Below are 21,934 nucleotides of genomic sequence, written 5' to 3' on the forward strand. Positions count from 1 at the left end.
ATGTGACACAAATCCCTTTGACAGAGGAATGTTTTCCTATCCTTGAGTTAGCTGCAGGTGCATTAGTCATCTGTTTTCCTTCCAGTATTTGTTGGGTTTGAACAGCAGGGGGGAGGGGCTTCTTTCTGCCTGGTCGTTTGAAGATCAGGGACCATGGCCCAAGGCCCAGGTGGGTGGCCAAGCCTACCTCGCTGTGCGCATCCACCCCACCCCTCCTCACCTCACCCCCGGTCATTTGAACAGCTCCCTGTGGCTGCCATTGGTATTCACCTGGAGCTGTGCAGTTTCTAGATTATTCTCAATCCAAACTCTATGTTGCCAGTCTGCTCTGTTGTTAGTTCAGCCTGTCATACCAACTGTAACTGTCTCTGTCAACATACCTGGGAGGCATGTCGCCCAGTAACCAGCCTGGCATTCTGCCTCCCTCTGCCTGGCAAGGTGACGATAATCAGGCAAGCACTGCATGGGTGAGACAGGGGAGGCCTGGAGAGGAGATCCACCTTCTGTCTCAGCAGGAGGATTTGTTTTTGCCTGCATATGGAAATTACATTGATTAAAACTCACACACAGCACCTCCCCTGTTTGACTGCAGCCATTTTCTCCTCCAGGGCCATTTAGGAAGCATTCGCTAACACAGCCTTTGGAGACAGCGCTAATAGCTGGTGATGAAGCGCCATCATCACTTCTGCTTAACGGAAATAGGGTAAGGAGCCTGGCATCGTCACATCATTAGATAACTGTTGTTTGTTCTCTCTGATTAGCATGATAAGCAACATGCATCCTACTTCCTGTGACACACTCCTTTTTCGAGTCCATGAGTCGAAGGCCTTATCGCCTACCCATGCTGGGATTTTTAATGTCTTAATCCCCCAGCATATTGCGGGAGATTATCGTTCTAAAATTAACTAGCCCCTTGAGACTGCCTAGATAGCAGCTGCTTTTCCGTCACTTGGCGAGTTTTCAACAAACAAAGTGGCTTATTGCAAATGGGGAGGGTGCTCACATTCGCTTTTTTATAGGGTTTCCCAGATTATAGGAGTATCATGCTGCTGCTGCTGCCGCTTGATGGCATTCATGTAAAGGAAACGTGTGAATACGGCAAGCTCGGGGATTCTTCAGGAGAAAATCCCTGTTTGGTATGAAAGGATCTTTGGCAGCATGTGTACATGAGTGCGTTGCAGTGTTGAGAGTAAGGATATAAAACATGGAGGGATTCTAAGAGAGGCCTGGCCCACTCCCACCGCAAACCCCTGTGCGTCTGCCATTTATGAGAGCTAGTCAATCAAACTCGCTCTGGGGTAAAACTTGGCAAGCATGAGCTGTGGGGGGAAAAATTACATCTGCACTGCAACATTTATTTAAATGAGTCCTGAAGGTTTGCTTGGTAAACACAGTATGAATTAGTCTGTGATTCCCAGTACGTTAATACCTTTCTTTTCCCATCCCTTCTTCCACAGGCATGTGAGCCTAAGCTCAAGCAACACTGCACTGCAGGTTTGACTGAATACCAGCTTTACTGTGCTTTTTGTACAAGCATCAGTCTAGTCAGAGACAATATACGTACATGATTGAGAAGGAAGGGGAAGATCTGACCCATGAATGGCCTCTTCTGGGGTGCCTGTCTCTGCACAAGCACAGTGCTGTCGCCATCCATATTGAAGGCCAGCCCTACCGTGGTGGACCGACATCCCTCCACAAGACGCGGAGGCTGAGGCCGAGGCAGGGTGGACCTGCTGCTCTGAAGGGGGCCCCCTGTGGTGCCTCTGATGAAAGTCTGGAGAGGCTTTCTAGAGGAGCAACACATACTTGAAAGTATAATAAACGCAAAAGTGTATGTTCACAGACTTGTGAGGACTTAACGGACTTAATGTGGTGCGCACATGTAGTGTAACAAAAACTGTTGTTGAACTTCCAAGTTTGCACTTTGGCTCCAGCTGGAGCTGCCAGTCTGTTCCGTGTGAGTGCTCTCCCTAGTAATATAAGATAGTCTATATGTGTGAGTGCTCTCCCTAGTAATATAAGATAGTCTATACGTGTCCAGTATCATACTTGTCTTATTGGAGCCCATCCATTTTAAGTAATGTGATAGTGATATCGCAGCACTATTTAACTGCACTTTCCTCCTCTTGTTCTGCGAGACTGAGGTTTAGACAAGGTAGTCATGTTCGAGGAGACAGACGATATTTATCACTGCCTGCCTGGACACTCTCGCTGTTCATGACAATATACCAAACTAAACAGGGTTTAGCACATCAGACAGCTCCTAGTATTTGTCTGTGACTCCCCCCCTCATCTGTTGGAGGAGAAACAGATCTGAACAGGTCCTGGAAAAAAAACATTGTTGGGCTCACCAGTTTGAAATAATCCTGGTTGCTTGAATAAACAAAACAACAGAAATGGAATGTGACCGCGGGGGTCTGTGTTGCATATGCATAATGTGCTTCAGGCAATGTTTTCATCTGAGAAATTCAAATAATGTCACGACTTCTAAGTTCTGCATGAAATACGAATATACATACTTTTGGCCATGGCCTTTTCAGGCAGAAGTCAAATTATTTCTCAAAAATTATAATTCAAATCAAATAGGATTAACAAATTCCTGACTGAAGGTGGAGTAAAATGGTTTGTGGTAGATGTATAATATTATGAGGAATGGAATACCTTTAAAGGTAAATGTCTTTGGGTGATGGAATTGCTGTTTGCATGACCTGAGAAGTGTATAAAAGCTTTAGAAAACTACACCATGTTGAAACAGGAAAAACAACACAAGGAATTTAGAAATGACTGACACCAAAACATGTCTTTCTTTGTTTCTGTTTGTAATTCTAATGGCATTGTGGAAGAACTATTCTTCATCAGCACCTTCTGCTGCAGTAACCCTGATTGCTGGATTCGATGAACTTGAACTAAAAATATTATCACATCTAAAAGCCTACTGGAACATTACCACTTGGGAGGGCCGATCCTTTCTTTGTTTGAGCTCTACCAGGTTTCTACAGCATCTGTTAGTCTGCAGCATGAGAGGAAATCTAGATAATTTATCTGCTAATTGTTCTGATGTATTCCCCAGTCTGAAGAGACGGCCACATGTCTGGTGTTTTCCTGCACTTTAGATAGTGTGAAGGTAAAAGGGTCCAACTGTGGCCTTGTTGGTCATTTTATCTCTTCTTCTTGTTTCCTGGTGGTTGCATTAGTTAGTCTGCTGGGCTTTCGTTTGGCACATTAAAAGAGATTTGGGTTAATAATTGATGGCACAATTTATGGACTGTAGTGCCCGAGGTTCAATAGCAAGATTCCACTTAAAAGGCAAGCATTCTCATCCCTACGTTTGCCGCAGAGTGCCTTGATTTACAACTTCACTTTGATGGCCTTCAAAATAACGTTAAAGGGAACACCAGAAAAGACAGTCTTAAAAAACAACCCAGCTTGTGAAGTTGCTCTGTCTGAGGTGTGTGTACAAGCATTAAACAGAGAAGAGGGAGAGGGATATTGATCTCTGCACCTTGAGCAACAAAGCCAGCATGGATGAAACACTTCCACCTCTCCACCATTAGTGTATCCAACATGAACTGCTTGTGCAATGTAGCTATCAGATTTGTTGACATTGTACAAAGCTCTTTCAGATAATAGACCAATAGCGTTAATGCCGGTCCCAACGCATTTGGTGCCCTAGGGTAAGCTTCTTGTGATTTTAAGCAATACTTTTGTATTGTTTCTGATGTTTAGATGTGTTTGATAGTCTCATACCTTTGTGTAGACTTATTACTTGACAGTAATACATATAATTTATGGATGGGTTGTAAGAAATAAAACAATATATTTTGCAATGATCCTCCTTTCCCTGCTCTGTGCCCTAGATTATGATGATTGATTTACCGCAGACTGGAATCAGGGTTTCCTAGAAAGTGACTTTTTGGAATGACATCAGCTTTGATATACATTTTTTGGATGGGGTCTATAGGATACTCTCTCATGTGATGAAGCCAGCAAACAGGTTTTTTGTTTTAATCAAATCCCCTGAAGGGGCTAACATTGATTCAATGACTCACATTGTTTGCCCAGTCAGGCCTCTTCTTGTGCGTGGATGGATTAACTGTCGTCTTGAAAACAGCTCTCTTGTATTACATCACCTACCTACAGCAAATGAAGGGAACAGCTATTAACATTCTATAAGAATTAGATCACACATTTTATGATTGTCTTTCCTTTCAAATGTCTTATCTCTTGCTGCATTTGTCTTACCAGTCTGCATTTGTGAATGAATGCTAACAGTGTTTTTTTTAAATATAGATATTGGTATTGTTTACTAACACTCAGCTCAAAATAGACTGAAGCTTAGAGAAGCAAGCGCTTGACATTACCAGCAATCCTGCAAGAATTTTCTTTCCGCCTCTTTCCTGGGATATTACTGACAGAGACCAGGATCAATTCTCAATAGAATTTTAAAAAGGGAATCAGCAAACAGTAAGAAGAGCACCTGCATGCAATCTCCTCAATAGAACCTGCATTATGCCACTGTGGTTATAAATTCCATTTTAATTTCCTGTTTATTTCTTTCTGAAGCTATGGAAACTCTGAGAGGATTTAAATGTCCTTCACTCTTCACCACTTTCTCCCATTGCCTTTGATTTATAGATTTGATTTTCAGCTTGAAAGCAAAAAGGATATTCTAAAGAGAGAGAAAAAAAAACTTGTGACACAGAGGAGCTTAAAACGAGCTGAGAGGTGGAGGAAAGAGGCAGGATATAAACCCCCCGTTCCCAGGCCCACTGATGAAATATGAGGGATTGTCTGAACCACTGTAACAAAACGTGATATGTTGCAAATTAACTGGGCTTTATTCAATCCCCAAGCAGCCGTCAGAGTAGAAGCCATTGTGGTGTAGCACTGCGCTGTCCTGGGCAGTACTGTGTCCGGTGCTCTTCTCCAGCCCCACACACACACCGCTGGGCATGCATTCCATTCTACAGGACGCAAACACTTCAGCATCTCTCTATAAATAGAAAGGCCTTCCTTCATCTTTCTGTGACTTGGTGTCTCTCTGTCAACTGGTATCCTACAAGAGTCACCCTGGGAGAGTGTTGATGAGTCAGCTGAGCACAGAGACCCTGACCTCACAGTGACCTATATTAGATCCTTGTCACACACCCTTGATTGGGTCATCTGCTGGGAGTTGTATAATGAGCATGTACAATACTCCACCTCTCTCCTGCGCCCCTTGTGAGGAGTGATCAGCTGTAAGCCCAGATGCCCATACTGTGTGCAGGCAGTGGAACTCACTGGAGAATAGGCAGCCTTTGTGACACACACAGATCCAGCAGCTGTTCCCCAGTGGGACCTTGGGTGGGAGACAGTGGGGAGGCAGGGGGAGAGGCAGGGGGACAGGGAGAACCACTGATGCATCAAGCTCATTGAACAGAGAGGCCCCTGGGAATCCCTGTCTCAGACCAGGCAATGCTCTCCCCAGGCAGCCCCGGACTACTCCCCTTTGTTTGAATTTGCAGAAATTTCACTGGAATCATTTTAATTGTGTATCGTCTAAAGGTATAGGCAGTGACGTACAGTGTATGTGACAGCTTCCATAAGTCTAGAAAGTGGTAGATGGCATTCATCCGTACCTAAAGGTGCTGATTTATAGCTTCTCATACACAGCTCTGTGAGGTAATTTGCCATTTGAGTTCATTTCTGTCTAATGAGTGAGAGAGATTAATTCATGTGGGTGATGTATTGTGCGTCAGCAGCAAAAACTCCGCCCAATCAAAGCAAGTGTCTGTGTGCATGCACACGTGTCTGTGTGTGCGTTTCAAACTCAAGAAAAAATGTCACCGAGAGCACTTATCTAAAATAAGTAGGTCTGCCCTCAACTGTAGTCTTCCCTTCCCAGCTCAGTATGGTAATGAGTTATGGAAAATGAAAAACTGCTCTTTCTCAACACACAGAGCACCACACTTAATTCCAAAAATGTGCAAATTCTGCACCCACTCTATTGACAGGAATGTGCAACGAGGAAAGATAGAAATAAGTTAATCAATGCATTCCTGCACATTCAATCAGAATAGTGTTCGTGGAGCAGTGTTTTTTTTTTAAGTCATTTAGTTTCTGTGCAGTTATTCTTATTCAGCGCATCCACCTTCTCATCTTCACAGCACAGAAACCTTGTTGTTCTCTTGAAACTGCAGAGTTAACATGAACCAATGTCTTATAGCAGACAACAGCTGACTGCATGGTCTTTAGTGGTCATGGCAGCTTTCAACACACTTCACCATCTTCCAAAATTGCGATCCAGTTTTTATGTCTTCAGAAATACATTCAAACATTCAATGGAATTATGGTTTTAGATTACAGAACCCACATTGTTTCTGGAAGGACTCATTCTAGTCCCGACACATGGCAGTGTCAAACTACATGTATCAGTAAGAAGTATAAGTTATAGAATGTGATGAAATGTTGAGACAAACAGAATTCCCCGACCTGTTGTCCCTGGTGACAGAACAGACACTTTACAGTCTGTAACTGTTACCCAGTTTTGGAAGGAAACATCACAAATTAAGTTTTAGAAAGAAAATGTGTTTGGATACTGAATTACTTATTTCCTTATCTCTATCATCAACACCTTTCAGTCTCATGGTAAATGACAGAAGTGAACTGGAAGGTGTGCTTCACCTTCAGCTGGTAAAATAATTGCATTCATTAATTTGATGGTCTGCTTGCTCATTAAAAATGTTTAAGAATAAAAATTATCACAACATCTGAATCAGTATGCATTTGTGGCACCTTCACATACACACATATACACACAAGAACATAACTACAGTACACAATTTCTACCGACATGCACATTGGCACACACACCCCACATGTCATTATACTGAATAAAAGGATGATTATGAATCATTCAGAAAGGCAAGGGACAAATCTTCTCAATTATAATATTCTATGAAACCTCTCTGATAAAATACCTCACACACAGAACCGCAGAGCTCCCTAGAAGGTCAGGTAATTAACAGGCACAATACCAGGGGCGTTCGCTATCACAATCAAATGTGTGGGTACGTCCTTCTGCTGAATCACCCACCTGCCACAGCTGCCCCCACTTATCAATGAGCCCGCTGGGCCATGGGGTTAGGTATCATAACAAAGGCCCAGTCACTCACAAACAGAACCACAGGAAGATTACGGAAGTGAGTAGGTGGGGGGTTACTACCTTCAGGTCCTTTCACTGTCATTCACATGGTTGCTGCTCGTTATTGCCCACAAAAAAAGCCCAGCCACCCCAATCATAGTGGTAGGTAATTGCCACAGCAACAATGGGCCAAAACAGCAGTGATTTTTCTTTGAATAGTTTCACTTTTTTCCTACTTGGCTGTTGTTACAACATGACTGTGTGTTTCGGTTTTAGTTCAGACGTCTGAGAACACCAAAAGATGTCAGATTGTTAGATAGGTTGTATAACGAACTACAACAGCACCAGGGTTGGCTGCAGCTGAGATGGATCTGGTAACCAGGAGGCAACCGCTGTCATACATTCCATTGGTCACAAGCCTGTTTGTCTGTCACATCTCTGCTTTGACTGGCCACAGAGACACCAACAGCCACAGCAGCTTTACTAACACACAATTCAAGTGGAGCAAGTGTGACAGAGAGATTCCAGTGATAATTGAGTGTGGAGGGCTCATCATCATTCCTAGAGAGCACCTGCTCGCTCTTCTGATGTAAACCTTTGTGGGTTGGAGAGATCAAACTTAAAATAGTCAGCAAACAAGATTTAAAAGGGAACTAGTTTATCAACAGGTGGCAAGCAGAACGTTGCGTTTGAAGTCAAATGTACAATGATGTTTTCTGTATGTAGTTCATATAAGTGATATTTTGTGTTGGGGGTCCCCTACCACAGCAGTGCAGCACCAGCCTGTGTAGACACCAATGTTTGTGAAGAAACCGCAGGACATAAAAATCTAAGAGTAAGTAAGAGGAGTTGGAATCTTAACAGATGGTGTTTAATTAGGCACAAGGCCCAGCAGGCCGGTGACCTTCATGTTGTTAATCTAACATTGCCCTAACATTGATCAAACATTAACACCTAACCCTGGTCAGAATATTCATGATTTCAAACGTACCCTGGTGGTTTGTGGCGTTCAGAACAAATCACAGCGACATGTAATTACCTCCTGCTCCTGGGTGATCTCTTTCCTGTGGATGCCTGAACCTTTCGTTTGTGTCCAGAATTACAGAGGTCTCCAGGTTAATTAATTTGACAGACGGGCCCCATTGTCCCGACTGTCAGCCCTGACGCAAACTGCTGTTGGCCTTGGTCCTGGAGGTTGACTTTTTATTGTTCTTTGATTCTTGGTTCTAGAGAAGAGCACACAGTGCCTGGACTGTAATTGACTCGAAAAAGAGCACTCACAACTTATAGAAGGCATGTTATTTGTCTGAAACAAAAGCTGTGGTCTCTTTTAGCTAGAAATCATTTCTGAGGTGCAATGCATTGACAATAGTCCCTTGGATGAGAAAAGCCAGGCCTGTGTTTGTGTAGTTGGGTATATTTTACACTAACCTTCTCCTAGATGCATTAACACTTCACTGGAACCTTGCTACTTCATGTCATCCTTTTGGTGGAATTGTAATGAAGTGTGTGTGTGTTTGTGTGTGGAGACAGACAGAGAGAAAGAGAGAGAAGCAGAGAAAGAGAGGGGAGTGAGAATAAGGTAAGAGATGAAGGAAGGAAGAGAGAAGGATAGTGGATCCAAACTGAAGTGTAATCTCAGTCTAAATCACAGACTGTTCCCAGGGGAAGGAGCCCCTCTTCCTGAGGTTAGTCAGTGAATTAAATCCCAGTGCAGGGCCCATTTTTCAAAAGTAACCTTTCCGTTGACAGTGTAAGTGGAAGTCAGACTCTCTCCACACAGTCCAAGCAGTGGAATTAGTGTTGTGCGTATCAATGCCAGTCTCCCAGGGTGTCATTTGTAGGGGCTGTTGCTGCATTTTTCACAGGCCTGCCTGTCTCACTGTGTTCATAGTGGAGGAGGCCATCTGCCTCCCTCTCCCCTTCTCCTCCCTCCTCTCCTAGGCAGTCTGTTCCCTTTCTTACACTCTGCTTACTGAGCTCAATAGCTCTGCCTCAATAGTAAATATGATGAGCTCAAATATGGTATAGTTATGTTGTATTTATGCATATTTGTGCCACAAAGTCTACGTTACATACTGACTTGGTAAGTTGGAGCAATAATTCTGCCAACAGTGCTGCTAACACAGATAAATACTTCACATAGCAGAGTTGGGTTTGAATTAATCTCTATTCAAGCCAATTAATTTGAAATTAAATGAAATTTGTCCACTCATGCCTGTAATGTCAATAGGGCATGTTTCAATTAGAGTTACATAGACCCTCTAATCTCTTAATTGAACAGGATGGAAATGGGGTGAACATGCTTTCAGAATGCAGTTTTGCACCTCACACAAAGATTCAACTTTTCTCTTTGGCTGACTTTGTAATTAAAGGACTAATTCCCATTATTTGACAGCAAACACTTAATCAGGTGTGTCACCATTGTGCACACTATCTCTTTTGAAAATCAGAACACAGTTGGTGCATCAATGAGTCAAGGAGTCATCAATTCATCTATTCTGAAGCATTACTTTCTTGGTCTGTAGATATACAGCCCTTTTACAGCCCCCTTACTTTGCTGTCTCGCTATGAGCAGTCAGAATAAATCATATCCTCAGTTATTTCTCAGCAACTAGATCAGAACCATAGGCTACAGTTCAGACCTTGTATATTCCCCTCAACAACCAAGGAAGTTACTTTCCCATTTATTTAATTTTTACTTAGTTACAGCAAATTAAGCCTAGGGCTCCATTTGGACATGTCCATGAAACTAAATTATTATAATCTCTGTGTCTGTGAAACCGAAACCTGTAAAGTAAACCAATAATGTTGAGGGTGATTCAGGGAAGCTGCCTCTGTTATATCTATGGTTATTCCTACTGGTATCACAGCATTCTGTGCCAGTGGGGGTGCAAATAAGAAGGAGGAAGAGTCTTGTGCAGAGGGGTTGCCTGGGCGACCAGTTTAGAACCCTTCAGAATGTCTGTTCGTGCTTCAGCTCTCTTTTCCTCTCATCAACTTCACATCACAGGGCAGTCAGTCCTATAGATAATTATTGATCAATGACATACAGTCTGACAAAGAATGGCCATTGTAATCTTGAATAGCTGTTTCAAACACACATTTACATCTATCGGTGTTTTGATAGACGACTGAGTTTTGACCGATATAATAGTAAGCTAATCAAGGCTAATGACATTTTCACATGTAGGTGTCCTAATAATACTTAAATTCTGTTTGGCCAGTTCATTTATTATATGTAAGCTATACGTTATCTTGTGAAAAAAGTCAAGCAAAACCAATCCTACCTCACCCTCATGAATTAAATACTATCTTCATTTAGATTAACAATACACACAGACATTTATAGCTTTCACACGAAGTTATAATTAGATGGGTGGATGCGTGTGTCCTTTGCGCGCGTCCATACACTCTGTGTGCAAGAAGTGGGGAGAGAAAGAGAGAGAGAGCGAGGGGAGGGGAATTACATTTCAATCGTGCCCAAATGACTGCGTTAAAGCCTAGGCTACTGCATAGGCTACAGCATGCAACGTACCCACCGAAGACGATAGTTTGAACAGGAAATTAATGATGATGCCAAATCGCAATTATCGATGTACAAATAAATTATTATTTTAAAATGCTCCTGAAAATACAAGAACATTTCAGACACTTCGACATAGATCAGTTTATATATTCCACCTGTCTAAGGTGACTAAATCCTAGAAATCTTCCTCTGAAGTCATTCGTCACGTTTTTTTTATCCGGCAGCTGAATGGCGTCTCTCAAGGAAAGCTAGTGAAAACTAATTCGCACGGAAAATTCTTCCCTGTGAGTCTTTACTTTACGACAAAGGTGGTTGTCACAGAGAGTAAGAAAGAGAAGGGAGAGCGCGCGCGAGAGAGAACGCTTGTAATTAGGTTAGGCTACTTGCATTTTGATCCTTTTGAAATGTCTGGCCGCGCTTTTACGGACGTCGTGTCTTTTTGCGAGATTCCAATGATATGACTCCTGTTCGACCGAAACGCAGTTGCTGGTTTTTAGTAGAGATGCCTCCGTCACTGCGCTCTTAAGAAGTTGGACTCAGCGTGAAGAATGTCATCCAGTTCTACGGGAACTAAATTCGAAGTGTTATATTATCGGCAAACGGTTCGTTATGTTTTTTTAATCCTCCCTTCCGAAAAATTGGCCGTTCGTTTCCCATTGTTAGTTTTGAAAAGATGTCTACACTTTTGTTGAAGCGACTGTAGCTCTTCAAGATTTAGCTGTCTGTGTTGAGGATTTCCGAATGTTATAAACTGGCTTCATGTGTGACTCTTGAGTAAAGTCTTTGGTTGTAGCCTACGTTCTTTGACAAATGGATGGAAGTTGTCTCCTTTTCTTGAGCGAACTGAAATACCGTCAGAGGGTGTTTTCCTATTCAACAAGCTTCGCCGTGCACTTCTGGCAGCTAAGCGATGGGCGCAGTTTGTAACCGAATGCATCTCGATTTTTCCACCAAGCTTGTTGAATCGCCACCTTGGTGAAAACAATGGGCTGGTATTGAAAAACTTCGTCGTCATTTGAGTTCCAGTTGTTGATTACTGCAGTCTTATTTCCTCCCTGAAACTAATTCTGGTGAGAGCATCATGGCACGACACAGTCCAAATACGAAGCCGATACCATGCTGTGTATGGAGCGTGTTTTGGTTGCTGAGAACGTTAGTGGATTTTGCGCTGTCACAGGAAATTTACGCACCCCATTCAATCCGGATTGAGGGCCATTTGACTCTGGGTGGACTGTTCCCGGTGCACGCCAGAGGGGCCGACGGCATGCCGTGTGGAGATATAAAAAAGGAGAACGGAATCCATCGGCTCGAGGCTATGATGTATGCTTTGGACCAAATCAATATCGATGATCAACTCTTGCCCAACATCACCTTAGGCGCCCGGGTGTTGGACACATGTTCGAGAGATACCTATGCGCTCGAACAATCCCTAACTTTTGTTCAGGCCCTAATACAGAAGGACACATCCGACGTCCGGTGCACTAATGGGGAACCACCGGTGTTTGTCAAACCTGAAAAAGTAGTTGGAGTCATAGGCGCCTCGGCAAGTTCAGTATCGATTATGGTGGCCAACATTCTGCGCCTCTTTCAGGTGAGTCGTGGGATTCTTTGTCACAGAACTAGGCCTGCCACTCTGTGTAATGTCTCTAAGGTAGGACAAAACACATGCATGCTTATTAAAAATATAGCCTAGGCTATCCTACATACTGGCCTTCTTGCATGTATATTTGTTTGTAAAAATGTTTTATTCCTTCAAATAGAACCATCCAATGTAAATTTCAGCTCTGCTGCCATTCCTCCGTGGTTATTTTTAAGTGCTCGCCCAGTGAGAAAAATGGTTAGAGCTAGCTGAGTGGGCCTGAGAGCACCACGGTGCTGAAAGAACAGCTCCCAATGACTGACCACTTCCTCCCTACCTCTTTCCACGGTGGAACACTGAATGCCTACCGAAGGGGCCTGACAGGTTGAAATACTCACAAACACACACAACTAATCAAAACTGTGGTCTCTGAAAGGTCCGCACAATAGTATCAACATTTCAGGTAGCACCCCTGGGTATGTTTGTGACAATGATATGAATTGAGTATCAAGCATGATAGAGTTTAGAATTTGATCTAACCGTCTTTTATGGAGGGACGCCTCAGTCTGTCAGTCTGCATTCTGTTGGTCTGCTGTTACTACTGCAGTGAGGTTAGACGCCCAATAAAGATCCAAAACTAGCTCTGATTAAAACAAATACCATACTTATATAATACTGATATTTCCAAACTTGTAGACAAATACAACTTCTGTTGATGGAAAAAACAACGTGCCTTGTTGGAAGGCCTTGAAAAAACATTAGTGTTATGTTGAAAGGAAAGTACTAATGATTTTCAGTTTCCTGTGACTTTTGTGAATTTTTCTAAATCAATTAGACAAACAACATCTTTGACCCTGAGTAGCTGTTTGGAGAGTCTTCAAAGTACTTAACATGCTTTTAGCCCCCACCACACACACACTCACTTATACACACATGCTCATGCACACACACACACCCACACACACATTACCCTCTCTTTTAACACCGAGTGTAATCCATATCAAACCACTCTATAGTCTTCCTTGTCTCTGAGGCTTTGTGGCTGGATGGGATGGACCGCCAGGCTGACAGTTCCCACAACAAGCTTGGCCTTGGCAGAACAGGCCGCTCTCTCTCTGTTCATCTTCTGAATTGAGCAACTGAATAAATTAATGTTCCAGGGAAATGCAACCCTATTTTATTCAATATTTGCTTTAAATACATTTTATATTCAATAATTGGTTATTGTGATTATGATTATGGAGACATTTTATGATTCTCTAATTCTCCTCGTTGTCACCATAAGGAGAGTGTGTTTGTGCGAGCTGCAGCAGCGTAGGTGTGCTGGGGCTCAGGAGCCTCAGCACAGTAATCAGGCGGGAGGAATCAGTGGGCTGACAGGCGCTGTCACAAAGCTCCTTCCTGCGTTTGCTCAGCCAGTCACTCTGCATTTATGCTAATTCCCCCACTGCACCTACTTGCGTATAGCTGTCGCTTGCAATCTTGATCCCTGCAGTCAACCCTGCTCTTGTCAGGGTGGAGAGGCTCATTTACCTCTCCATTTCAGCCTGGTGTACATTGACATCCAGCCAAGCCAATGTCTACCTTAATGATCAGCATGATCCCATTGATAGTAAACATTGGTTAGATATGAGTCCTTGTAGAAATCAATAGATCTTCCATCCGACAGCTGCCAGACCATTTACACTCATCTGTCTCACAGCATCAGATTGATGTGTGGTAGCAATTAGAAGTTTCAGAGATTGTTTTCAACTCCAATCTATTAAGTGCCAACTGAAATTAGTCACATTCTGGATGAGAACACCTGATCAGGCATGATTGAAAATGCCATGTCCTATCTGCAACATCAGCTGATAAAGTAGGCTATCAGATGGTTAGGGCATGCCATACAGTATATTTAGATAACATACTGTTCTCCCATTATTCCATTATCCCTACCACTCCCTGTAGCTCACATTCCGATTAGTGTGGCCAATGCGTTTTCTCAATCTGCAGTGAAACTCAGAAGGCATCACCCTTCAGTGGGTCCGCTGCGTCTGTTTGTCCTCTACTGAAGCTCAGTGATGTTGTCGTATCATCCACCCATTGTGAGCATCTCCCCCTGTGATAAATGGATCATGAGGGAACCTAAATAGTGATTGTAGATTTTATTGCCAGACACTAAATATCCTAGCTGTCTGTTCGAGGCGTGAGTGGCCACTGAACTGTTAATGCTGGGAAATTGACATGAGGGATAGATTTTTCTGAGGACTCAGGAGTGTTGATCAATACTGTTGCCATGGTGAGGCCGATTTGCTCTGAAGATGTTTTTATTTCCCTGCCTCTCATGCTGTGTTGGAAATGAAAAGCAACAATGGCACAGGGAAAAAAAGATAACGACTATGTCAACTTTTGAATTATTACAGAGTGAAGGACTTTTCAACCTTTGGAAGTTGATTGTTGTGCTGAATTAGGGGGTACCCCATGGATTCTCAGGGTAATTCATTTGCACTTTGATGACCATACAAAAGGGGGAGAGTTCCCTACTCCCCTGTGGAAGCAATTGTTCCAAAAAGACTGTCTTCACACCTTCAAGCACATAATTCTTGAGGATTAGTCTCAGCAGTGAAGATGAAGGTGAACTGATGAAGACTGGATTTATCATTAAAAGCTTGAAAATGTTTCTGTAGATACTGTTTTGAACAACCTTTAAGGCCATGCTTGGTATAATTTTGTTTTCTTCTTCTACGCACCATATTTTAGTAATGTCTTGAGTGTTGCTTTACTATATTTCACTGGTTTTAAACAGTTTGTGCATGCAGCAGGCCAAAATGTGTTTGCATACTCCTCTGACTACCACAGGCATTCCATCTGGTCTCCTGCAGCCACTGAGTGAAGGCTGGGATGGTCCAATTTGAATGCTTTCAGACGTCCTCATTGTTGTGTCCCACAGTTTGATAGGATGTGTGGCTTCTGTATGAGACAGGGTCATTGTCACTTTGAGACTTTACTACCAGGCTCTAGGCATGTGGACCTAGGATTTGTGTTGACCTCCGGTACGCTAGGCATCTTCACATTTCATTTCACTAGATGGCCTTAGTTAATTAATTTTCTGAAGGCGCGTTTCCGTATGATTTCATTTCATTAATATTACATATTGATTCGCTTAATATTTAGATAACAAAACGATCATTTTGCTTTCAAAGTCACTAGTCCTTGTCATACGTATCTTTCACACTCACGCTAGTCAGATTGATATTGATGACTGTAACATAACCATAAACACTGGACAAAGACAAAAGTGGGGCTTTTGAATCATTTCAGTGGGTCCTTCTATGCTCCGGACATTTTATCCTAGCTTCAGGTCAGGTTTGTATACTTTGATCATGGTTAACTCCATAGTCTTGGTTTCGGTTGAACAGCTGTTTTGAACAGCTTTGAGATCGATGCCCTAATCAATAATTAAAACAATTCTCACCTACGTTGGAGGTACGTCATTGACTCTTTAGTGCTCTAGGCTACAGGTAACGATAAATGTACATTTCAAAGTTGGAGTATTAACAAGTTATATAAACAAGTTTATGCCCTGCCATGATATCTTACAGTCAGGGACAAGCAAACCCAAATGTCCCCATCCTCACATTCTTTTCTGCCTCAGTGTACTCTCCCCACTATTGAGAAGAAGTCAGTTCTACTGAAATGCCTCTTAGACAATGTCCCTTCCTTTGAATGAACAGTGGAATAGGTTTTTATGAGGCTGACATTTACATCAGGAAGAACTGCCCGCGACGTTCTGTCTCCTCTCCATTCCCAAAGACCAAGGCGGAACTTTGTATTGAATGCAGGTGAACTCTGTCTTGTCCTTCTGTCGAGGGACGCGGCCCCTGCAGACCAGCTGTCGAGGTGAGGCATTGATGTCCTCCCCTCTCATAGCCTGACAGGCTCTGCTTGCCGTTTTATCTCTCCTCTTTTCTACTGAATCATCACTGTGATTGATTCCAGGTAGATTGAAGCCTGGCAGACTGATCTATTTGGCTGACAGAAGTCCAAACAGGCACACTGCAAACATGTAGGCTATGTGCTGCAGAACTGGCATGGAAGTTGTCAAATGTCACAGGTTAAAATGTGTGCTTTCTCCAGACACAAGTTTGCCATTTGGACATCTGTATGGATGACAGCGCAGGTCAATTAGTCACATCTATGACACCTCATTTCTGCCTCCAGTGAATATGTGGCAGGTTGTACAAAGGGAGGCACACTCACTGATGCAAACTCTCTCTCGTCTCTCTCCCTCACACACACACCCATGTGCACACAGTAAGAAAATACAAACCTCTAGTGGAAATCCTTTGTTCCATGCCAGTGGTTCTGGGTCTTGTACTTTCTTCCAAAGCTAGCCTTGCTAATTGGCTTTTACTCTGAGTGTGACACAGAGAGCTCTCTCATAAATGTTTTTTTTGTGTCCTAGATAGGTGAAAATGCTGATAAGAATAATAATTATAATTTATTCAGACTTACCAGGAGCAATTATCAAACTCCAAACGGAACCCTGTTAGTGTACAAAAAGGTGGGGAATGTGCTGCATGATTAAACGAATGCGTACCCTCTCTGGCCTTTTATACAGACTGAATATTGTAAACAAGCTTTGTTGGAATCATGTTCAGCAGAGCGGGCATGCATGGACACACACAGCGCAGTGTAGGTGACTAATGCAATATTAATAAAATGAATAAAATATCTCGCCATCAAACAAGTTGTCATTGTCAGTGACATGGGGTCCTGGGGTCAGAGAAGGCCTGTCAGTGGGAGATTGAGAAACCTTGTTTCCCCATTAGTAGCTTTCCTCCACTCCTCTAGGGGTGACGGAGTAGCACTTAGCCATTCACTTACATAACAACACACTGAGCATTACAACCATACACTCTCAGTGTACTGCCACATACTCAGCTATTACTTGTCAGAGTCTATTTGTCCATACGCTGATTTCATATTGTTTCTTTTCACCATGTGGAGCTAGTATGCGTCTCACTTCATCTAGCTACTGTATATCTAACAGTTTGTTCGTCCATCCTTTTGAACCTCTGAGTCTTGTGAGAGCTAAGGCAGGCTAGGGCTTGGTATGGAAGGAGATGGGCTCTCAGCAGTCTTAGTGAGGCTTTGTTGACTCTGAGCTTCATCCCCCTCCTAGACCTACACTGGAGGGAACAAGATGACTACTTAACAGCTTGACTCTTAAATCTCACATTGAGGTCACACCATTCTTTATTGTCAGTCTGACCGTTGAACTGGCTGGGATGTGTCTGTGAGTTCTGGAAGTTTTGCTCAGTGGTTGTGGCCAGCTGAAGGAGTTAGGGGAGAGGAAACCCCAGTAGGTCCAATCCTCTTAGGGGGATAACTGAGGGGAAGCCGTGGGAAGGTCTCACTTGGCGCTGGGTGGCCACTCACACTCTCACATTTTCACTGATGGATTTAACCATCGCTCTGGTCAGTATGACACAGGGATGGGGACTCACAGTCACAGATATACAATTCAAATTTTAGGCAATTCAAAAATTATAGGCAATTCTAAAATTATAGGCAATTCTAAAATAGATTTGAGCATCCATGCCATGACTCTTCTTAGCTCAGTGTTCTGCTGGTGAGGACTGAAAATATTTCTTGAGCCAAGCACTTCGACTCTCCAAAGTAGTAGATTAAATTCTCCCAATAGTGCAAACATATATATTTTTTATATGTTTAGATATGATTTGGCTAAGAGCCTTTTCTCTTTTTACTAAAACAGGTTTTTATATAAATAGCAGGCAAATCATTTCACACACCCACACATTTTGATAGTGCCTTTGCATGGTGATGTTGCATCAGATTATTCATCCCTGTGTGTGCACCCCTTTGCCATTCAGAAAGGAAGAGAGAGGCAGAACAAAAGTTAGAGCAAAAGAGAGACATTTAAAAAGTTCAGTATGTTTGGTGGCTGCTGCAAAGCAATGATTCCTCTTTATTTTTTGAACCTTCTCACTCCATTCCACGTATCCCACTTTCCCTTCATACATAGAACTTTAAAAGTCAGTCCACACAGACTAATCCAGCACAGATGCTCATCAGTGAGAATTCCCCTTCAAGACTTGTTGCGATGTTGCGATTTATGAAATCCTGAGAAGCAACAATAAGCTTTCAATGTGAGCACACAGGTCCCTTGCCTTCCACCACTCCCAAACCCCCCCAAACCCCTACCTTCCCACATACACATACAAACACAAATACGGAACACTGCCAGTTTTCTGACCACCTAACAAAGTGGAAAGTGCAGTGGTCACATGACCTGCTCTCTGCTCTCTGCTCTTTGCCAGGAGCATGGTGGTACTGGGCTGTGTGTGGACTCCATATGAAGAGTCTAATGTGGGCGGACATGTCACTAAAGACTGGCTGAGAGAGAAGAGTTGGCTGACACACATCCTTCTGAGCTGCAATAAGAAAAAAGAGAATGCTCTCTCGGGTCTGCCATGTTTGTTGTGCAGTGAGTGTACATATACAGAATGTGTGTGTTTGTGAGGAGGTGTGGAACAGGAAGGCAGGTGTGGCCCATAAACCCATACATAATACACATGACACATCTTCATTCAGATAATTTCATTGTTGTGTGCTTGTGTTACTACAACAAGTCTTAAGGCCAGCACAACCTGTAATAACACAACCGCAGGTAGCAATGAATCTCTGTATTATCAAACTACAAAGAATAATTACAATAAAATCTATTTAGAAAAAAGTAGTTGCACTTGACTTATTGATTTCACAGCCCCAAAATTAATTGGATTACTGCTCCGGAATTAGATGTTGTGAATTTGCTCTTGGCTATGTTTTTTGGATAGCTTGGTGGGCAATGTTCATGTTTCCTCTCTTTTGCTCTGCCTAGGCTTTGCAGTGGTGTGTGTGTCCCTCAAGCTTGAAAAGAATGCTATGCTGCAGCAGGAAGAGCATACATAAGAAATCAGTTGACAGGATTACTGCTTTCAGATGCAAATCCCATGGGATTGAAAGGAACCTCTGGAAAGCGTACATCGGAGTGACGTTCACATTGATTAGGGGAAGAAGTCAATCCCAATGGACATTTAGCTAATAACCAGACCCATCTTTTTCATAATGGCTTTTTTTTATCTGCAGTTGACCACTGAAAATTGTCAATTGATGGGAGAATTGAGTTCTTTCTAACCACCCCTCTCAGTCTCATGGCTCATGGGTGTGTGCAAATGACAGATCCTGGATCAATACTCTCTCATTGGATAAAATCATGGATCAAATCACTAGTGGCCTTGCCTTATTAGTTTGAGGGTCAAAGACCAATTAAATGTGGAAAACAGCAATTAATCTGTTCCTGGACATGACAGTGTAACCCTCCCTGCAGGCTGTTAAAGCACAGCCTAGGCTAACTTACCAGTGCCTGCATACAGTTTGACTTGACCTCAGTTAAAACTGTCCAAGGTACTTACTTGGGACTGTTATCACATTGTTCATTTATGTTGTTCATTGTATATTATTCCATTCTCTCCATCCCTCCATACACCCATTATACCACAATACCTTTAGTATCATGATCACACACCAACACCACTGCCATCATCATCATCATCATCATCATCATCATCATCCTTCTACTCACCATCATTTACCACTATCCTCATGATGGATTTCCTCTGTCTATCTCTGTGTTGGGGGTTGTTTGTTTCTTCCAGAAGACCAGTGCTCCCATCCAGTCGGCAGTAAACAGATCAGGCCTGTTCCAGTTGGTTGATTTCTCCGAGGGTAATTGTCTGATCTGTTGTCTGCAACGCATCCCTTACTCCTGTTCCCATATACATGCTACTCTGTAGCTCTCTGACAGCCAGGCCACTGCAAGAGGAAAGCAAGTGTAGGCTAATGTAGGACCAGCATTAAACGGGTAGATAAATCCTCTAGGTCCTCTAGGTGCACAAGTCTGAGACTTCAGAGACTTTTCGTGAATCATGAGCTCAGACAGATGATAAGCCCAAGGTCTTGCAGAGATTGAAAGGACATCTCCAATGCAGTGGGTGTCGTCAGACAGGGAGAGCAGTGGATCTGTGTCAGGTTAGGCCTGCAGTATCAGCCCTGTTTCCATCAGCAGAGCAGAGCAGATGGCCAGGCCAGGGCAAGGTTAGGCCGTGTCAGTCCAAGTAAGGTCAAGACTAGACAGGCGGAAGCTAGGTTAAGTTGAGGACCACAGAAGCGAGGGCCAGGTTAGAGACAGGACCATTTTGATGTGTGAGGATGTAAAGTGGAAGACAGCAGTCTTATTAGAGACACCAGGGACTTTTACGAGCTGTGGTTATTGGATCACAACACTGAAGAGAGAGAAGCTTCCAAGGACATTGTTAGGTAACACAGTTTTGCAGCCTAGTTAAGGTGCTACCTGTTAAGTAACAGTGCCACAAATGTCAAAACTATGAATGCTTACTTATCAAATGTCATAATTGCAAAAATGTGTGTGCCTTGGTAATTACCTGCTGGGAAATAGTATTAATCTGTATCAGATCAGAGTATTTCAGGAGGGATGCAAGCTCTTATCGGTCCTCGGCTTGTAAAACGATCATATCGGCTACAATCAGCCACCCATCTGTCAAAGGTTAGGAAAGAGCCAAGAATGTTGTACATCTTCTGGCTAGAATGTGCAGCAGGGAACATTTTCCGTTCTCACCACGTCTTCAGACTCAACAGACACAGAGAGCTGTGAGGTTTGTGTAACTGTGTTTTCATGGGGGTTGAGAATAATTTCAAGCATTTACGGATATTGCTGATGAGATAGTGTAATCTTCCTGACTGTGGGAGAGGTTTGGGGCGACTCCACTAGCGCATGCTGGTGAACTGATAAGTGTCCATTCAACTATGTTTTGTTCTGATCCATAAGTCTTGAGTGCATAGGACCAACTTGTTACTGAGAGCCAGACACTGAAGTACAGTATCTGTGATATCTTCTGATGCAGCGATCAGTAGGTAATGACAGCAGCCGACTGAAGACTGGCCTGTGAGCAGCAGACAGACGGGGAGATACGATCAGAGGGGCTCGTCTGCTTTGTCTGCGCTGTTAGGGGAGAAATGGGGCCGATGATGGTGCCCTGTCGGCTTTGAGAGGGAGAGATTTGGAGAGAGAAATTACAGGACAGAAAAGGAGAAATAGATATTGAAAAAGAGAGGGGGGGGGGTGGAGAGAAGGAGATGGAGGAGACAGAAAGAGATAAAGTTGTGTTGAGAAAGAGGGAGGGAAAGAGAGAGAGACACAGTGAGAGAGAGAGAGAGAGAGAGAGAGAGAGAGAGACACAGACAGACAGACAGACAGAGAGAGAGAGAGAGAGAGAGAGAGAGAGAGAGAGAGAGAGAGAGAGAGAGAGAGAGAGAGAGAGAGAGGATAGCAGTCATTGGAATGCAGGGCAGGGTGTTGAAGACACAAGACCGGAGACAGACAATGAATGTGTTGAGCCCCTCCATACTTCAGGTTGAGGTAAAAAAAACAAGCACCTCTCTCTGCTCCTTGGTAAATAACCTGTCAGGGCCAGACAAAGACCGACCAGCACAATGAGGCAGAGCAGAGATTGTGCCATGTCACTGGTGTATGATCAGACGCACGCACACACACACACACAAACACAGAGACTTGCACACGCAAACCTCAAAGCACTAAGGACACATGCACACAAACACGATGCTCACGCGTACT

At 43.2% G+C, this 21,934-nt stretch overlaps 1 protein-coding gene across 3 annotated transcripts in view; it reads left to right on the plus strand.

The window, feature by feature from the left end:
- Nucleotides 1-11,066: 11,066 nt before the first annotated feature.
- Nucleotides 11,067-21,934, plus strand: part of LOC146252202 (metabotropic glutamate receptor 7-like) — a 41,942-nt gene continuing 31,074 nt past the window's right edge. For 2 of the 3 annotated variants that reach the window (XR_014732017.1, XM_084679448.1), the window contains exon 1: nucleotides 11,621-12,243. Coding sequence is in view for 2 of the 3 variants with exons in the window: in XM_084679448.1 (XP_084535574.1) it covers nucleotides 11,734-12,243 (510 nt within the window). In the remaining variant the exon portion in view is untranslated. Of the gene's footprint in view, nucleotides 11,255-11,620; nucleotides 12,244-21,934 lie in introns of those variants that run through there. The other variant, XM_084679449.1, reaches the window with a different exon arrangement.

This window comes from Hypomesus nipponensis, chromosome 18, assembly GCF_054491055.1.
Source record: "Hypomesus nipponensis isolate SF chromosome 18, ASM5449105v1, whole genome shotgun sequence".
Taxonomy (NCBI): domain Eukaryota; kingdom Metazoa; phylum Chordata; class Actinopteri; order Osmeriformes; family Osmeridae; genus Hypomesus; species Hypomesus nipponensis.